Source organism: Labrus mixtus, chromosome 9, assembly GCF_963584025.1.
Source record: "Labrus mixtus chromosome 9, fLabMix1.1, whole genome shotgun sequence".
Classification (NCBI taxonomy): Eukaryota; Metazoa; Chordata; class Actinopteri; order Labriformes; family Labridae; genus Labrus; species Labrus mixtus.
In genome coordinates this window covers 16463568-16478926 of record NC_083620.1, presented here as the reverse complement: position 1 = coordinate 16478926, position 15359 = coordinate 16463568, and the positions used below count along the sequence as shown (strand labels likewise).

Here is a 15359-nt window from a genome sequence, read left to right as displayed (position 1 = left end):
CTGTAATTATCCACAGCTGAGCGCTTTGTCTCTTTGCTCCCTCCTTTCATGTTTTTTCTGCCCTTCCCTTGTTCCCTTTGCTTTTAACTGTCTTCTTCCTCTGCCCCTCATCCCGTCTCCTCCTCCCTGTAGGACCAGTCCAAAATTGCCTTTCTCTACGCTCCTGTATTCCACATCTTTCCTAGTCCAAATTCATTTATAAAAGTGTGTTTTATACCTCAATAACTTTGATGTCCAATGCTTTTTTCATTCTTAACACACATTAGGCCCTTATGCTGACATTTTAGAGACACCTAAACCAGCCCTTCTTTTTGTTGACATCTTTTTTTCAGGTTTTTTTTTCCAAAGGTGTGATGGGGAAAACTAGAATATGTTTTCTTCTAATTATTTTGGACCGAAAGGTTTATTCATGACTGTTTCAGTCTCCTAACCCTTCTTCTTCCGTCCTCCTCCTCACCAGCTGCAGAGACACTATCTGGTGGACTTGGCCCTATCGCTCTCTTTCATTGCTCTTTCTGTCTTTGAGTTGGCTCTCTTCCTCTCTTCCTGCCTCTCCCTCCTCTCACAAGTTGACTTCTGTTCATCGTCCACAGTGTGTGTGATTCAAAGCCTCAAAGACTAACGGTCAGAGATGGCCAATAAAAGAGACACCTGGGCTCACGAAGACAGAAGGAGTCTTGTGCAGAGAAATAAAGATGGTGGTTGTAGAGATGATCCTATACATCAGGCTGGGCGCATGTCATGAGCTTTATATCCATCACTGGCTCTTTACTAAATGAAGGTTTGATATGGAAATATTTCACAAGGGTCAGAGAGGGTCATTTATTTATTATCAGCCGGAGTCCTAGTTTTGAAGAGAAAATGACCATCTTCGTTCATATATTTTTCCCAATTATGAACCTCTTAAGCCCACTGACCTCTCAATAAACAGTTCATTACAAACTCCTTCTGTTTATCTCTAAAAAAAAAAACAGCCCTATAGACTCTTACTGTACATTGAAATAGAGACCAAAACTATTTATAGAAACAAAATAAAATGCTTTATGTTGGTAGTGTATGAGAAGATTCAAATTACATAGATGTGTAATGTCTTTGGTTAAATTATTTAATATTATTACCTTCTATGAGAGTTGGGAAAGGCGGACTCTGATGCTTGATAGCCAGAAAGTAAGGGTGATTTTTTTTTTTACAGCTCTAAAGCTTCTTAAAAGAGAAATTAAAATGTGCTCCACCTCTCTGACACATCAGAGGAATAATCCTAAAATGTAAGATAGTAATATGAACCTGAAGAAATGGGTAATAAATAAATCTAGAATAACTGGTTCTCAAAGTTTTCTCAATCAACATTTTAATTCAGATAGAGGGCAGGAAAAGGCTTGCATGGAATACATATTATGTCTTAATAATGTCTTAATCACAGTGTCAAATCTGATCTTATCATACCTTGAACCTACTTGAGGGACTAAAGGAAACTGCATATTTTGGCAGTAAAGAATTCATTGATATTCCCAAATGTATCATTGTAACTAGCTCAATCAAATAATTGTTGTCTTTTCTCATCTTTCAATGAAGAGACAATTTATTTCACAGATATAATTAAAACTTATTTGATACATAAAGACAATTGGTTTATCTTGCCTTCTCCTTCTCTCTCTCTCTCTCTCTCTCTCTCTCTCTTTTTGTGTTCAGTACCCAGCCAGCCTCCTCAGAACGTGCGAGCCATTTCTGTAACCTCCGACGAGGCAGTGATCACATGGGCTGAACCGCCAAGGCTGACGCTACACGGCGTCCTGAAAGGATACCGTGTCGTGTTCTGGGCTGTGTTTCCTGACGGAGGTGTGCTGTTGAGTTTTTCTCTCATTTTACTCAGACACTACAACATCTCACTCTTTAGCCTAAGCGTATGTCTGTCCGTTTTATTTCTCAGAATGGGGGGAAATGCAAAACATCACAACCACCAGGGAGCAGGTGGAGCTCCGAGGCCTTGAGAAATTCACCAACTACAGCATCCAGGTGCTCGCCTACACTCAGGCCGGAGACGGTGTCCGCAGCAACGTCCTGTATATCCAAACCCGGGAAGACTGTGAGTCCACATTTTCACTCAGATGAACCAAAGAACAGCATGAAAAACATCAGATTTTCTTTGACCACACCTTTGGGGAAAGTGTAAGGGTTGGATGCAGTGTGGGAGGCAGAAAGCCAGGGGGGTAGAGGGGGTCTTTATAAGACTGAGGATGCTGATTAAAACCTCTTTGTGCTCTGATGTGCCATTACCAGTGCTAATGAGAATTAAGAAGCAAAAAAGTGGTGTGTGGTTAAGGAGCCTTAGGGTGTGGGTCCGTGCGTGCGAATATGCGGAAGTGTCAGCGGGGGTTAGTTGTGTATTTGCCTGTGTACATGTGTATGATGTACAAGCTAGAGTGTGTGTGTGTGTATGTAAATGTGCTATTGTTTGTGTGCGAGTCTAGCTCTGCACCCAGCACAAGGAGAGGGATTAATTCTTTGTGGCTTAAAGAGAATTAATTTTGTGTTTACACTGGCGGGCTGTGGATTACATCCGTATCCGCCTCCCTTCTCCCTCCCTGGGGCCAGGCAGAGGAGGAGGCAGGCGTCTGGAGATGGAGAAACTGAGTGAGAGAGGGAGCTCATGAGAGAGAGGGAGGGGGAGGGGGGGGGGGCAGATATTCTAAGAAGTGTCATTTCATAAAGGGCCTTTATTCTCTCTTCCTAACTATATCTCCATTTTATGAGCCTGCCTTGCTGCAATAGCTCTTCAAATATACATTGTGTTAGTCTTTGAGTGTGTGTGTTTGTGTGTGTAGGGGAGGCTGAGTGTTTCCTTTTCCCTGATGCGGGTTGACACTGTGTCCAGGGGCAACCTCTTCTCATACGTTCAGTTGTCTCTGTCTCTGTCGGTCTTCCCATTTCCTTTGCCCTCAGTTCTGTCTGTAGCATATAGAAAAGTGTTTGCAGCGATTGTGCAAACAGAGAATTCTCCGCCTGCCTTTCTCTGCCTCAGACACTTAGACTGAGGACAGTAGACAGTAAGCATATTAGTGAAGACAGAGATGAGTTTTTCACTTCCCAAAACCTTGAGGGCCACAGCATTTTGTCCCTTTGAAAAGCTCTGTGCACGCTTACTTTCCGTCTGCATGTTAACTCATGGATTTAGTGTTTATTATAGTATGTTTACTTTAAATTTCTGCATTATGTCTAACTCTAACTCTCTAGTCTTACCTTGTATGTGTTCAAACGAATCAATTTCACCCCACTCAAACGAGAACAAAACATGTTTGCTCTGTTTTGTTGATCTATATGAAGTAGACTTTTTTGAACCCTGGTGAGGCAGTAATACGCCATGCTAACATGTAAGAATACTCTACAAAGTGTTTTTGAAAACATCACTTTTCTTCTGGAGGTGAAAGTCAAGTAAAGAAGAATGATCACTCAGTCCTTCATGTGTTAAGATGCTTTATAGGAGGGTAAGGTTGAAAGAGTCCGTGTCCAACCACAGTAGGATACAGGTCAAGTACAGCTTGTTTTGTCAAGCTATCAGCTCTAAACCAAGCAGTTACCTGTTTTGTTGGAAAATGAAACCAATGTCATAGTGCAACAAAGTGCAGTATCTTAAGTGTCCACTTGAGGCTGGCTGCAAAAGCCAAGGATTCCCCATTATGGGCCTTATCAAAACCCCCTCTTTTAATTCAGTTTTATTTAAAAATGTTGAAATGTTCTTTAAACTGTAGTGCTTTATACAGCACTTTGATTTAAAGCGCTTTATAAATAAATGTATTATTGTTATTTTTATTAAAGCATAATGTTTTTAAATGCATCCAATTAGAATTTTTAATGAGGTTAAAAATGATGCATACATTTGCAAAATTAGTGGCGTAGCTGAATTTGCTGACAGGAGGGCGCATTGCAGCTGCTCAGCATGAGGCTTAGGGCCGCCCTCAACTCCATCACTTTCCCTGATTGTCGATTGATTGAAAGTTAGGTGGAGAAAGCATTTTCAGTATGGTCACTGCAATGCATTGCTTCAAAACCCCTTTTCTCAAGCCACTGAGACACAACATCCATTTCCTATACAGTGTACTTTGTTCTTAAACCAAAGGTAATGGGTTTTCCATACTGAAAATAAAATTTCCAATGTACAAGTCATATCTAATATGTTCAGGTTCGGCATATTTGCATAAATATTCAGAAAGATGAATAGGTTATGTAGAAAAGATAGATTTTCTGGCAATCAGCTGTGATTTTGAATTAAATATTGCAGGTGAAAAGATTGATTTTTGTGTGTTAAACTCATCACTTGTCTGAAAAACTTTGATTTGGGGCCTGAGGAGGATTTGAATTGTGTGTTGGGTTATTACACAGCCATCATAGCTAGAATGGTTTTACTAACAATTTGCCAATCAATAATTTTACAGCACAATTAAGGTTTCTGCCGCCTCTTCATTTAATATGCCCTCCATTTCTGTCCTTTTTCTCCCCTCCTTTATTTAGACCCCGGACCCCCGGCTGGCATCAAAGCTGTGCCCTCCTCCGCCAGCAGTGTTGTGGTATCCTGGTTACCACCTCACAAACCAAATGGAATCATCCGCAAGTACACCATCTACTGCTCCAGCCCTGGATTAGGCCAACCGGTAAGTCAGAAGAGGGGTGCACAGAGTTTCAGGGGTGGAGAAGTGAATGATAGAGGAAAAGAAAGAAGAGGTCCTCCCAACATGGCTGCTGATAAAGAAGACATGTTCCCTTTCTTTTTTAGAATATAGCTCCTCTAACACAATTTACATCCTGCTAAGATAAATGCAAACTGATTAAATTGTGACACTGCTCTGCATTTGTGTGTCTTATGCAGTGTTGTGTGTGTGTGTGTGTGTGTGTGTGTGTGTGTGTGTGTGTGTGTGTGTGTGTGTGTGTGTGTGTGTGTGTGTGTGTGTGTGTGTGTGTGTGTGTGTGTGTGTGTGTGTGTGTGGTCTGGTGCTGCAGTCTCAGCAAGATGTGTGTGTGTGGGTGTGTGTGTGTGTGTGTGTGTGTGTGTGTGTGTGTGTGTGTGTGTGTGTGTGTGTGTGTGTGTGTGTGTGTGTGTGTGTGTGTGTGTGTGTGTGTGTGTGTGTGTGTGTGTGTGTGTGTGTGTGTGTGTGTGAAATGAGCTCTGCTCATACCGCAGTGTGTGTGCATGCAAGCTCACCCTCCAGCCTCATTTGCATATCTGCGTCTCATCACGTTGCCAGGACAACCTCATCTGTTCATCAACGAGGGCAGAAAACAAGCCGGCAGCAAACACACACTTTTACTTACGCACAGACACACACAGACATACACACACACACAGTCACAGACATCTATCTATCTATCTATCTATATATCATCTATCTATCTATCTATCTATATATCATCTATCTATCTATCTATCTATCCATCCATCCATCCATCTATCTATCTATCTCGTTCTCTCTCCCTCTCTCTCTCTCTCTGAAGCCCCCATGCAGAGTTCAGGATGATTACTATGTAAATGAGTGCGACTGGAGAGAAGGAAGGAGGGATAGGGGGGAGGGACACACTGTGCGGGGAGTACTTTTGTTCCTCTTTTCATTATCTCGCTCTATCGTTCCCCGGATCACTGCTATCTCCACGCCGGAGGAATATTTTAATATCCGTTACAGCAACACACACTCTGTCACTCCTCCCTTGCTTCCTCCCAACATCTACCCACCCACCCATTCATCCGTCCATTCATTCTTCTATCCATCTATCCATCCATCCGTCTGTGCATCTGCCTGCAGTGGGGAGTAAAGACAAATGGTCAGAGAGGAGAAAAAGAAGACGCTGATTTACGTAAGAGTTAGAGGGAGAAATCCAGAGAGGATGTAAAACAGAGGGGGGTAATGCTGGATAGATTGAAGGGAGAGCGAGGCCCCCGATGACAGGCGAGTGCGGAGAGAGACACGGGGAATGAAGAGAGGGATGAAGAGTGATGGCAGGAGGCAGAAGGGAAGGATGGCACAGTGGGCTGAAGGATAGGCAGAGAGGAATATACAGAAGGGATGCAGACAAGAGGGATGGATGATGTACAGGGAACACAGGGAAGTAATAAAAAGCCCAGTGGATTCCTCCATGACGGCCTGCTCATAAATGTGAAAAACAACATGAATACCGGTGTCTTTTTGCCCAGGAAAAAAAAAGTGTATTTTGCAGACAACAACCCAGCGGGCGAGTACGGAGCTCAAGTGTGGGTGTGTGTGTCTCTGTGTGTGTGTGTGTGTGTGTGTGTGTGTGAGAGAGAGAGAGAGAGAGACAGACAGAGAGAGAGCCCGGTTATCTGAGGAGCAGATGAAGAGTTGGAGTTAAGGGAATAAGGGTATAATTGGTGGGTAGGTGAATAGTGACTGGCAGTCAGTAAAAAAAAGAGTGCTGCGTGTGGCAGTGTGTGTGTGTGTGTGTGTTACAGGGACAGTGATGCATATACGCCTAGACAGCGGACACATGGCTGGGTTAAACACACTTCAATTACACATCCACCTCCAGGTCATGTACGCCACTGGATGTGTGTGTCAGTTTGTTTATGTATTTGTGCTGGCTTATCTGACTCTCCTCTCCTCTACTCTCCTCTCCTCTCTCCTCTCCTCTCTCCTCTCCTCTCCTCTCCTCTCCTCTCCTCTCCTCTCCTCTCCTCTCCTCTCCTGTCATTGCTGATGCCTGCAGTAGATAGGCCTCATTAGTGTATGACTGTTCATGATATCTCTCACTGACTCATTTATATGTCCCCCATTGTCTTCCTCTATCTCATATCTCTGTTTGCCCTCCCCCAGGAGAACGGAGGAACAGGAGGGTGGGCTTTTCTCTTCCCATCCAACCCTCATGTCTGTCTCTCTCCACCACTCCACCACCCCCCTCCCTTTAAGTCCATCTTTCCTCACAGCTTTTTTTTTTGGCATTTCGTAAAAATTAAATGCCCTAGAACCTCGTTCCTTCCTTGCCCATCTTCCTCTCTTTTCCTGTAGCACTGACTGGAGGAGGAATGTGTTCACATTAGAATGATGTTCACTCAGTCCTTCATATTACTTCTGCCTCCCCAGTAAAGTGACAAAACAATCATGTCTATAACGTTCATGTGATTCTGGTTTCTGCTCCTCAACATGTGATACAATGTCTATTATTTCATTCTCATGGAAATGTAAGAAATGTAAGAAAAGTGTCCATTTGTTTTCGATTGTGATTTGAAGATATTTTAACCTGTATTCACTCACTATATTGTTTCCATGATGAATCGGTTTGTTTCAGTTGAATGCTTATCTACCTGATGCATCTGCTTCTTCTGCAGGGAAACAGCAGCACATTGTACTGTAATATTTGAGGCTTTATGTGATATTTCATGTGATGATTTGAAGCTGCATTGAGCGCTGAAGTCACACACTTTAAATCTTTCTTTGATCTCTCTGCACCTCATAGATGCCCAGTGAGTACGAAGCCAATCCTGAGCTGCTGTTCTACAGAATCACTCACCTGAACCACAGACAGCAGTACCTGATCTGGGCTGCAGCTGTCACCACCGCAGGCCGGGGAAACTTCAGCGACAAGGTCACTGTGGAGCCAGCAGCCAAGGGTGAGTCCCCAATAATACAGTAGAAAGCGTGGACTCGTCAAACTTTTGTTGAAAATGAATGTCCTTAAGGTGCCTGGGTTTAATTAGTTACATTGTTGTAACTGCATTTAAAGGGAAAAATGACAATTCAACACATTATCTGTTGGAGTCGAGTAGAGCGCCTGTGTTGCTGTTCCACATCTTTGTGTCAGACTTGAAGCTCCAGGCTAGATTTGTAGCTACTGGCACGTCATATTGAATATATCGATACTTAAACTGCATCGAGGGAAATTAAGGTGCCATGGTTTGACAATGAGGAGAACTATGTTAAATGAAAAAGATAATATCCCTTGTTTTTGCTTTTCGCAACAACTTAGATGTTTTTGTCCATCGTGAGTTTGCTTTTTGTTTTTTTTAAATAATGCTGACTTCTTCACATACAGATAAAATCTTTGTTTCCAACTAAGTAATTTTTCACAAGGATCTAGGGGCGTTTTAGGGTACTCGTTGCATTTCAGTTGAAGGAAATGGTAAATGGACTTGAGCTTGTTTAGTGCTTTCTAGTCTTCTGACTATTCAAAGTGCTTTTACGCCGCATGTCACACATGCCTACACATTAACACACTGATGGCAGAGGTTGCTATGTAAAGTGACCATCAGAAGTAACTAATCCCATTCCTACACATTTATACGCCTCCGACAAGGCAGTGGGAGCGACTTGGGGGTAAGTGTCTTGGACACATTGGAAATGTAGCTGCAGGAGCTGGGGATCGAACCCCGACCTTCTGAGACAGTTGAAAGCATAGGTTTGATTATACTCTACTTTTTCTCCCTCTCATAGGAAGCATCACGACACAACTCTTATTGAAACCATTTTTTTAATCAACATGCTTTATGACTCTGTGGAGCATGTGAATAATCTGCCTCTGTTTTGTCACTTGCTCTATACAACTCCACTCTGCACATTTTTCAACCTCTGCTTTTTTTAATGTGTAACTAATGGTGTGGGCTATTGATTTCAGAGTTCAGAGGGCGCTAGATGAACTGGCCTGAATCAGTGAAATGAAGAGTGGGAGGAAAACAGGGAGGGCAGCAGGTGGAGGGGGGAAAAAAGGAAAGATAATGACACGACAGGAGCAGAGTTAACTAATACACAAGACAATAGAGGGGCAGGCGGTGTGTTTAAGAAAATGAAGAGGGCAGTTAAATCAATACGCTTTGGATTAAAAGACGGGAAGAATAAGGGAGCGAGAGGATGAATGGAGTGCACTTTCCATCATGTTATCCTTTTCTTTATCCATCCGTTCCTTTGACTGCTGGGTCCAAAGGTTCTGTGTGTGTGTGTGTGTGTGTGTGTGTGTGTGTGTGTGTGCGTGCGTGTGTGTGTGTGTGTGTGTATGCGTGCGTGTGTGTGTGTGTGTGTGAATGTGTGTGTGTGTGTGTGTGTGTGTGTGTGTGTGCGTGTGTGTGTGTGTGTGTGTGTGTGTGTGTGTGTGTATGCGTGCGTGTGTGCGTGCTCGTATGGGTGGGTGCGTCAGCTGATCGGCAGCTGTAAAAGGCAGTGTCCTCCAGGCTTGCCCACTCAATACTTCATTCAACCTTAACATAAGTGCACTCGAGCAGTGCCATTAAGCCTGAGAGAAAGAAACAGAGAGAGAAAGAGAGGGAGAGCGGATGAGGGAGTGACGGAGTGACGGAGAATATATTCAAATGCTTTTCTTTTCTGGACAATGTCACATTTAACGCAGTTTTCTCTTACTTATAGTGTGACTCAGGAAATGCATTGCATGCTCTCTTCGAGTGAATTGTGTTTATTGAAAGACTCCTGAATGGAAAACAAATCAATTCATACATTGCGTATCAGGCATCACATTTCTGTATCGATTAAACACGTTCTCAAGCCTCTACAGTGCTTTGTTATTGGGTTTGGAAATTGTTTATTTGACAACAGCAAGATATAGCAATTGTTAGATATTAATAAGGCTATTGTATTTCATGTGTATTCTCTCTCTCGCTCTAATCTTTCATTTTACTCTTCATCCTCCACCAGCGCCAGCTAAGATCCTGTCATTCGGGGGTACGGTGACTACTCCTTGGATGAAGGAGGTGCGACTGCCCTGCGGCTCTGTAGGAGAACCTACACCTACGATAAAATGGACCAAAGACAGGTGAGAATCCTCCCCAGAGATGTTATACATAAGCTGGGCAGTGTATTGTCCCTGTGATTCCTCTAAAGGTGATTAAATATTCAATTTTGGATCAAGAGAAGGTCAATCCTTGTTTGCAGCTAAAGAAGGTTCTTTTGATGTCAAATTGAAAAATGCTATGTTAGCATATCATTTTTTCACAAAATGGGGTTCTTCCACACAAACCTGTATCCTGACTTGATAAGAAATTTCACAATTAAAGGTGACCTCTTGCATCTGCGCCTCCTGCTAATAACACTCCAGTACTGCAAACACAATGATCAAACTTTTATCAAAATAAGATCTTGACCAATATATCTGTTGGTGGATATTATTGACACTTCATGAGCATATCACAGGTATCAGCATCAGGGTATGTTCCCCGCAAGAAAATGTATGTCATAAAAAACCCAACTTCAGTCAATCTTTCCAGCAGAGAATTTCCAAATCCATTGTTTACGAATCTACAGTTTATGTAGTAGAGCATCACAGCCAACCAACCGGGGGTCCGCACTATGTTTGACGTTGTATTCTCATTTTAAATTATCTTTAATAAAGTTGTTATTAAAGGAAAGAATTAGTCTTAGCAGAGTCATATTGGTAAAGAAATGCTGCAAAAATAAAATTTTCATTCCTTCTCCGAAATTCAGTAAATCGGCCATCAACAAAAAGTGATTCTTTTTTCCACCTCCTAAATCTGTATCAGTATCTGTTTTAAAAATCCCACATCACCTGGGCTCTCCTCAACTTTTTTTTTTACCACTCATACAATGTTTTCCATGATTGTCTCCTCCGCTCTCTTTCAGTGAGGACACAGCCATCCCAGTGTCTCTAGATGGACAGCGTCTCATTCTGGCCAATGGCACGCTTGTGCTGCGCTCCGTCAAAGCAGAAGATTCCGGTTACTACACCTGCACAGCCACCAACACGCTGGGCTTCGACACCATCATAGTCAACCTTTTGGTGCAAGGTAGTCAACAGCAGCAGAGTTACTATACCTCAATGAAAGGCAGTATACTTTTCATATAACCAACAGCAGTTTATTTTTTACTTTGATAGAAAGCAACAATAATATTTTAGTGCCGATATTTATTATGTTTAACTCTGTGTCTCTTCCTCAGTCCCTCCTGATCAGCCTCGTCTAACTGTCTCCACCACCTCCACCTCCTCCATCACTCTGGCCTGGATACCAGGAGACAATGGAGGCAGCTCCATCAGAGGTATGCGGCCCTGCACAACAAAACACTTGACAGAATTTTTATAAATGTGAATACAAAAAAATCCTTTTAACTTCTGAACTTAGTTTGCAATCTGTCTGTCTGTCCCTCTCTCTCCTTTACCTGACACAATGTTATGTGAATATTGATCTATTATATATCAGTTCATCGATCCTCCTTCTGCTTTTATGTTCCCTTGTTAACTCTGTGTCTGCTCGATTATCGGTTTTGCTGGAGATTTCTGTTTGAAGTTGTCTATTGCTTTCTTGCCTGAAAGTGCATTCATGCAAACGTGGTTCATTCCCTTTTCTTTGTTGGGGCTGTTTGTCAGTTTGAGAGTGTGGCAGGGTTATCTTCTTGTTGCTCTTCATTTGTATATGAGACTTTCAAGAACCAAACATGTGACGGTTTCGCTTGAGTGGCTTAAAAATAACTGATAAGGACTTTGTGTATTACATAATTAATTCATAAAGTAAATACTCAAGCGCACACAAAAAAATCATTTCTGAACAAAACCACTCTCACTCTACTCTAAGTGAATTGTGTTGAACAATGTTCTGTTTTGTGTTTAAATGTGGTTCTGATGGAAGGAAGATTAAGTGAGACATGATGAGATATAAAACTTGTGTATCAGGAGTTAGCAGGTTTGTGTTAAAGTAATAATTCAGTAGACCATCAGTAGATTGGGCCTCATACATTCATGATGCCTACTTCATATCTTAAAGCAGAATGTGTGTCTGTCTGCTCAGTGTCACAGTCAGCTGTGCTCAAGTTTGTTTAGTTATCACTGCTGCAGCAGCATCCGCACACTATTCCTTCCCAAAAGGAAAAAAAAGACATTAGGGTGTTTTATAAAAAAAAGGCACAGCTGGTTGTATGAAATGAAATAAATAAATAAAAAAACAGATAAAGTTAAAAAAATTCCTGTAATCTGGTAATCCTACAGTGAGAATTGATGTTATGTTCTAAATCTTGTTATTGTGCTGTTCTCTTCACAATGTTTTCCTTCTTTCCTTTGACAGACTGAGAGTGACTATGAAAGTTGTTTAGAGTGAAAAAGAGGATCTACACATGTAAACCTGTCTGATGTGTTGGACTCTGTTGTGCCATCTGTTAGAGAGAGGACAGAGAGATGGTACAAAGAGTACAAAGAAAGACACAGAGGAGGAACGTTCATATTTACATAATGTTGTATTGATGAAGAGACAGAAGGAGAGACAGAGACAGAGACGGAGGATTCGATTCAGAGCGTCTCAGAGAAGGAGAGAGGTGGCTCCAAAAGGCAGCTGATTATAAAAACAGTCACCACATTGCATATCCTCATTTGCATAGATGCTTAGTCAGCGCCATCCCAGTCTTGGGGTTTGTAGGTAACTAATGGCAGCTTACATCAAGAACAGCTAGACCAATCAGGAGTCTCTCTGTGTGGGGGAAATACAGTCTGACTCTGCCATCTAGTGGATAGTAGAGGTAGACGTGACAAAAGAAATGTTAAAGCAAATTGATTTTTTTTTTTTATCTTAGTGGGTTTAAAAGAAGAGTTTGACATATTATTATAATGATGTCTTTGTTTGTGTTTATGCAGGGTTTGTGCTGCAGTACTCTGTTGACAACACAGAGGAATGGAAAGATGTTTTTATTAGTTCTACCGAGCGCTCTTTCAAATTGGAAAACCTTCGCTGTGGCACGTGGTACAAAGTCAAACTGGCTGCAAAGAACAGTGTTGGAGCGGGACGTATCAGTGAGATCATAGAGGCAAAGACCCACGGGCGAGGTGAGCAGCCTGTGGTACAGGGTGAAGGAAGATCAGAGTTCTCACAAGGAGGAAGCAGACACCCCCTTTGTATGAAGGATATGTGTTGAGCAAAAGTTCACAGCCTGATTGGTGAATGTGTAAACCCAAAATGTGTCCCAAAAAATGATGTGGAAAGTGTAGATACTCAACAGTTCCTATATCTTTATCTTTGTAGGCTACACTTAAAATACCCATATCTTTTGAACAGTCAGTTCATTACTCTGTCACTTTCTATATGCTCCATTTTGAAATGACTTAAACATGCAGTCACATATTGTTTAACACATTAACATCCTATATATTCTCAAATCTCAACTTTAAGTGACAAAATCTAATAATAAAAACATCTTGCTTTGCCCCATATTAGTATATAGTATTAACCCTGTTTCACACATGTACTTGAGTCCCACATTATTGGTAAAGTTGAATTGTATTTAATATATTCATGTTCTACATAAGCGCAGTGTTTATTAACCAATCAAATGATTACACCTGCTGAATCACATTCTGTAGACCTGCTTCTGTGGTCTTTAATTAACCAGTTGCTTGTTTGATGGCTCACCAACTGTAAAATTTCATGATGAGGATTTGTATTCTTTTACAGAGCCCCAGTTCAACAAGGATCAGCCTGTCTTTACGCACATTAACTCCAGCCACGCACGGCTCAACCTGCAGGGTTGGGCCAGTGGAGGCTGTCCAATCAGCGCTGTCACCTTGGAGTTTAGACCAAAGGGTGAGTCGCTGCTTTTTAATTTGAAATAGTTGGTCATCTTCTGAGAGGTCACACGACAAATCAAATAGGACCATTAGTTAAATCAAGCATGATGAGAGAAAGTAGTGTACTCTTATCTTCCAGGTAACTTTCCATCTTTAACAGAAACCAGGAAAGAAAAGAAACAAGTTTAGACTAGTAGTTTGTTTACATGTTGCAGGTACATGGGCTTGGCAGAATGTACGCACCAATGCCACCAGTGATGTGTTCCTGGCTGAGCTGCGAGAGGCTACCTGGTATGAGCTGAAAATGAAAGCCTGTAACAGTGCTGGCTGTGGCAACCAGAGCTCCCAATTTGCAACACTGGACTATGATGGCAGTGAGTAAAAGACTGCCTTTGTTTAAATGATTTTGTCTGCTACTTTAAAAATAAAAATCCATCACAGTAAATATTAGTGCATGAGGACTGTGAAATCACCACTCTTCCTGGTTGTGTGCAGGCACTATTCCACCAATCAAATCCCCCCTGGAGAAAAACGATGATGTTAAGAAACTGTTTTCTATCGGCTGTCCTGTGATCTTGGTGACTCTGGGTGTTGCACTTCTCTTCATCATCCGCAAGAAGCGCAAAGAGAAGAGGCTGAAGAGACTGAGAGGTAGGAGAGGAATACATTTGCAAGACAAACAAAGCCATCCTCAGAGAGATTTGTGAAGTAGAAGCAGACCTCCGAGTGAATCTTTAATCAGGTGTAGAATTGTGTTTAGTTTAGAATATAACTTGTGTTTGCTCTCTGTAGATGCCAAAAGCCTTGCAGAGATGCTGATCAGGTAAGACTGCTGTTACATAGTCTGAAAAATAATTAATTGCAAGTCAGAGATAATATCACAGATCCTCATTTTCCTTTTTTTTCTTACCAAACCTTACTGCTGGGTTAGTAAAAACAACCGCAGCTTTGACACCCCGGTGAAAGGACCTCCTCAGGGCCCTCGGTTACACATCGACATCCCCCGAGTGCAGCTGCTAATTGAAGACAAAGAAGGCATCAAGCAAATCGGTGAGAGGAATAGATGTCTGCATGTCTCTGCATGAGTTTAAGACAAATACCAAAATAAGAAATGCATTATGGCTCTTGCAGGTGAGGACAAAGCTACTATCCCTGTGACAGACACCGAGTTCAACCAAACTGGGAACCCTCAGAGCTTCTGCACAGGAGTGTCTGTCCATCACCCCGCCCTCATCCAGAACACTGGCCCTTTGATTGACATGTCAGACATCAGACCAGGAACCAGTAAGAGCTTTCTTAACTGTCCATTTTTATCAGCAACCAAATGCACGGAATGGTGGGGAAAAATGTCATATCTTTTTCCTAATATGGTTGTCAGGATCTTCATACTTTCATCTTGATCTGCTAAAATCTCTGGACTAGAATGTCAAGATGGGCCTTGTACTTTGTAAATGCATGTTAGTTTGCTCCATTTTAGTGCTTTATTTTAATTGGACATCCTTCTTGTTTCTTTGCCTGTTTCCCACTAGACCCCGTGTCGAGGAAAAGTGTAAAGTCAGCCCATAGCATCAGGAACCGCTACTCTAGTCAGTGGACCCTGACCAAGTGCCAGGCCTCCACGCCAGCCCGCACTCTCACCTCAGACTGGCGCACAGTTGGCTCCCAGCATGGCATCACTGTCACTGAGAGTGACAGCTACAGTGCCAGCCTCTCACAGGACACAGGTTGGGTGAAATGACACTTACAGCCACTAACATGCACATGGAAGAAAGGCTATTTATCAAAACGTGGGGGAGGATGTGTTTTTGCAGTGAGCTACACTTTAACAAGTATTTATAAAACTGTACAAAATGTGC

The 15359-nt window shown here is 42.1% G+C and overlaps 1 protein-coding gene across 1 annotated transcript in view; it reads left to right on the top strand.

The window, feature by feature from the left end:
- Positions 1-15359, top strand: part of dscaml1 (Down syndrome cell adhesion molecule like 1) — a 101739-nt gene that overhangs the window by 80417 nt on the left and 5963 nt on the right. Inside the window, exons 19-33 of the mRNA XM_061046559.1 lie at positions 1690-1836; positions 1928-2083; positions 4507-4646; positions 7456-7609; positions 9639-9756; positions 10581-10744; positions 10896-10994; positions 12577-12765; positions 13391-13519; positions 13719-13877; positions 13999-14154; positions 14296-14326; positions 14435-14553; positions 14635-14787; positions 15033-15227. Coding sequence (XP_060902542.1) covers positions 1690-1836; positions 1928-2083; positions 4507-4646; positions 7456-7609; positions 9639-9756; positions 10581-10744; positions 10896-10994; positions 12577-12765; positions 13391-13519; positions 13719-13877; positions 13999-14154; positions 14296-14326; positions 14435-14553; positions 14635-14787; positions 15033-15227 — 2109 coding nt within the window. The remainder of the gene's footprint in view (positions 1-1689; positions 1837-1927; positions 2084-4506; positions 4647-7455; positions 7610-9638; positions 9757-10580; positions 10745-10895; positions 10995-12576; positions 12766-13390; positions 13520-13718; positions 13878-13998; positions 14155-14295; positions 14327-14434; positions 14554-14634; positions 14788-15032; positions 15228-15359) is intronic.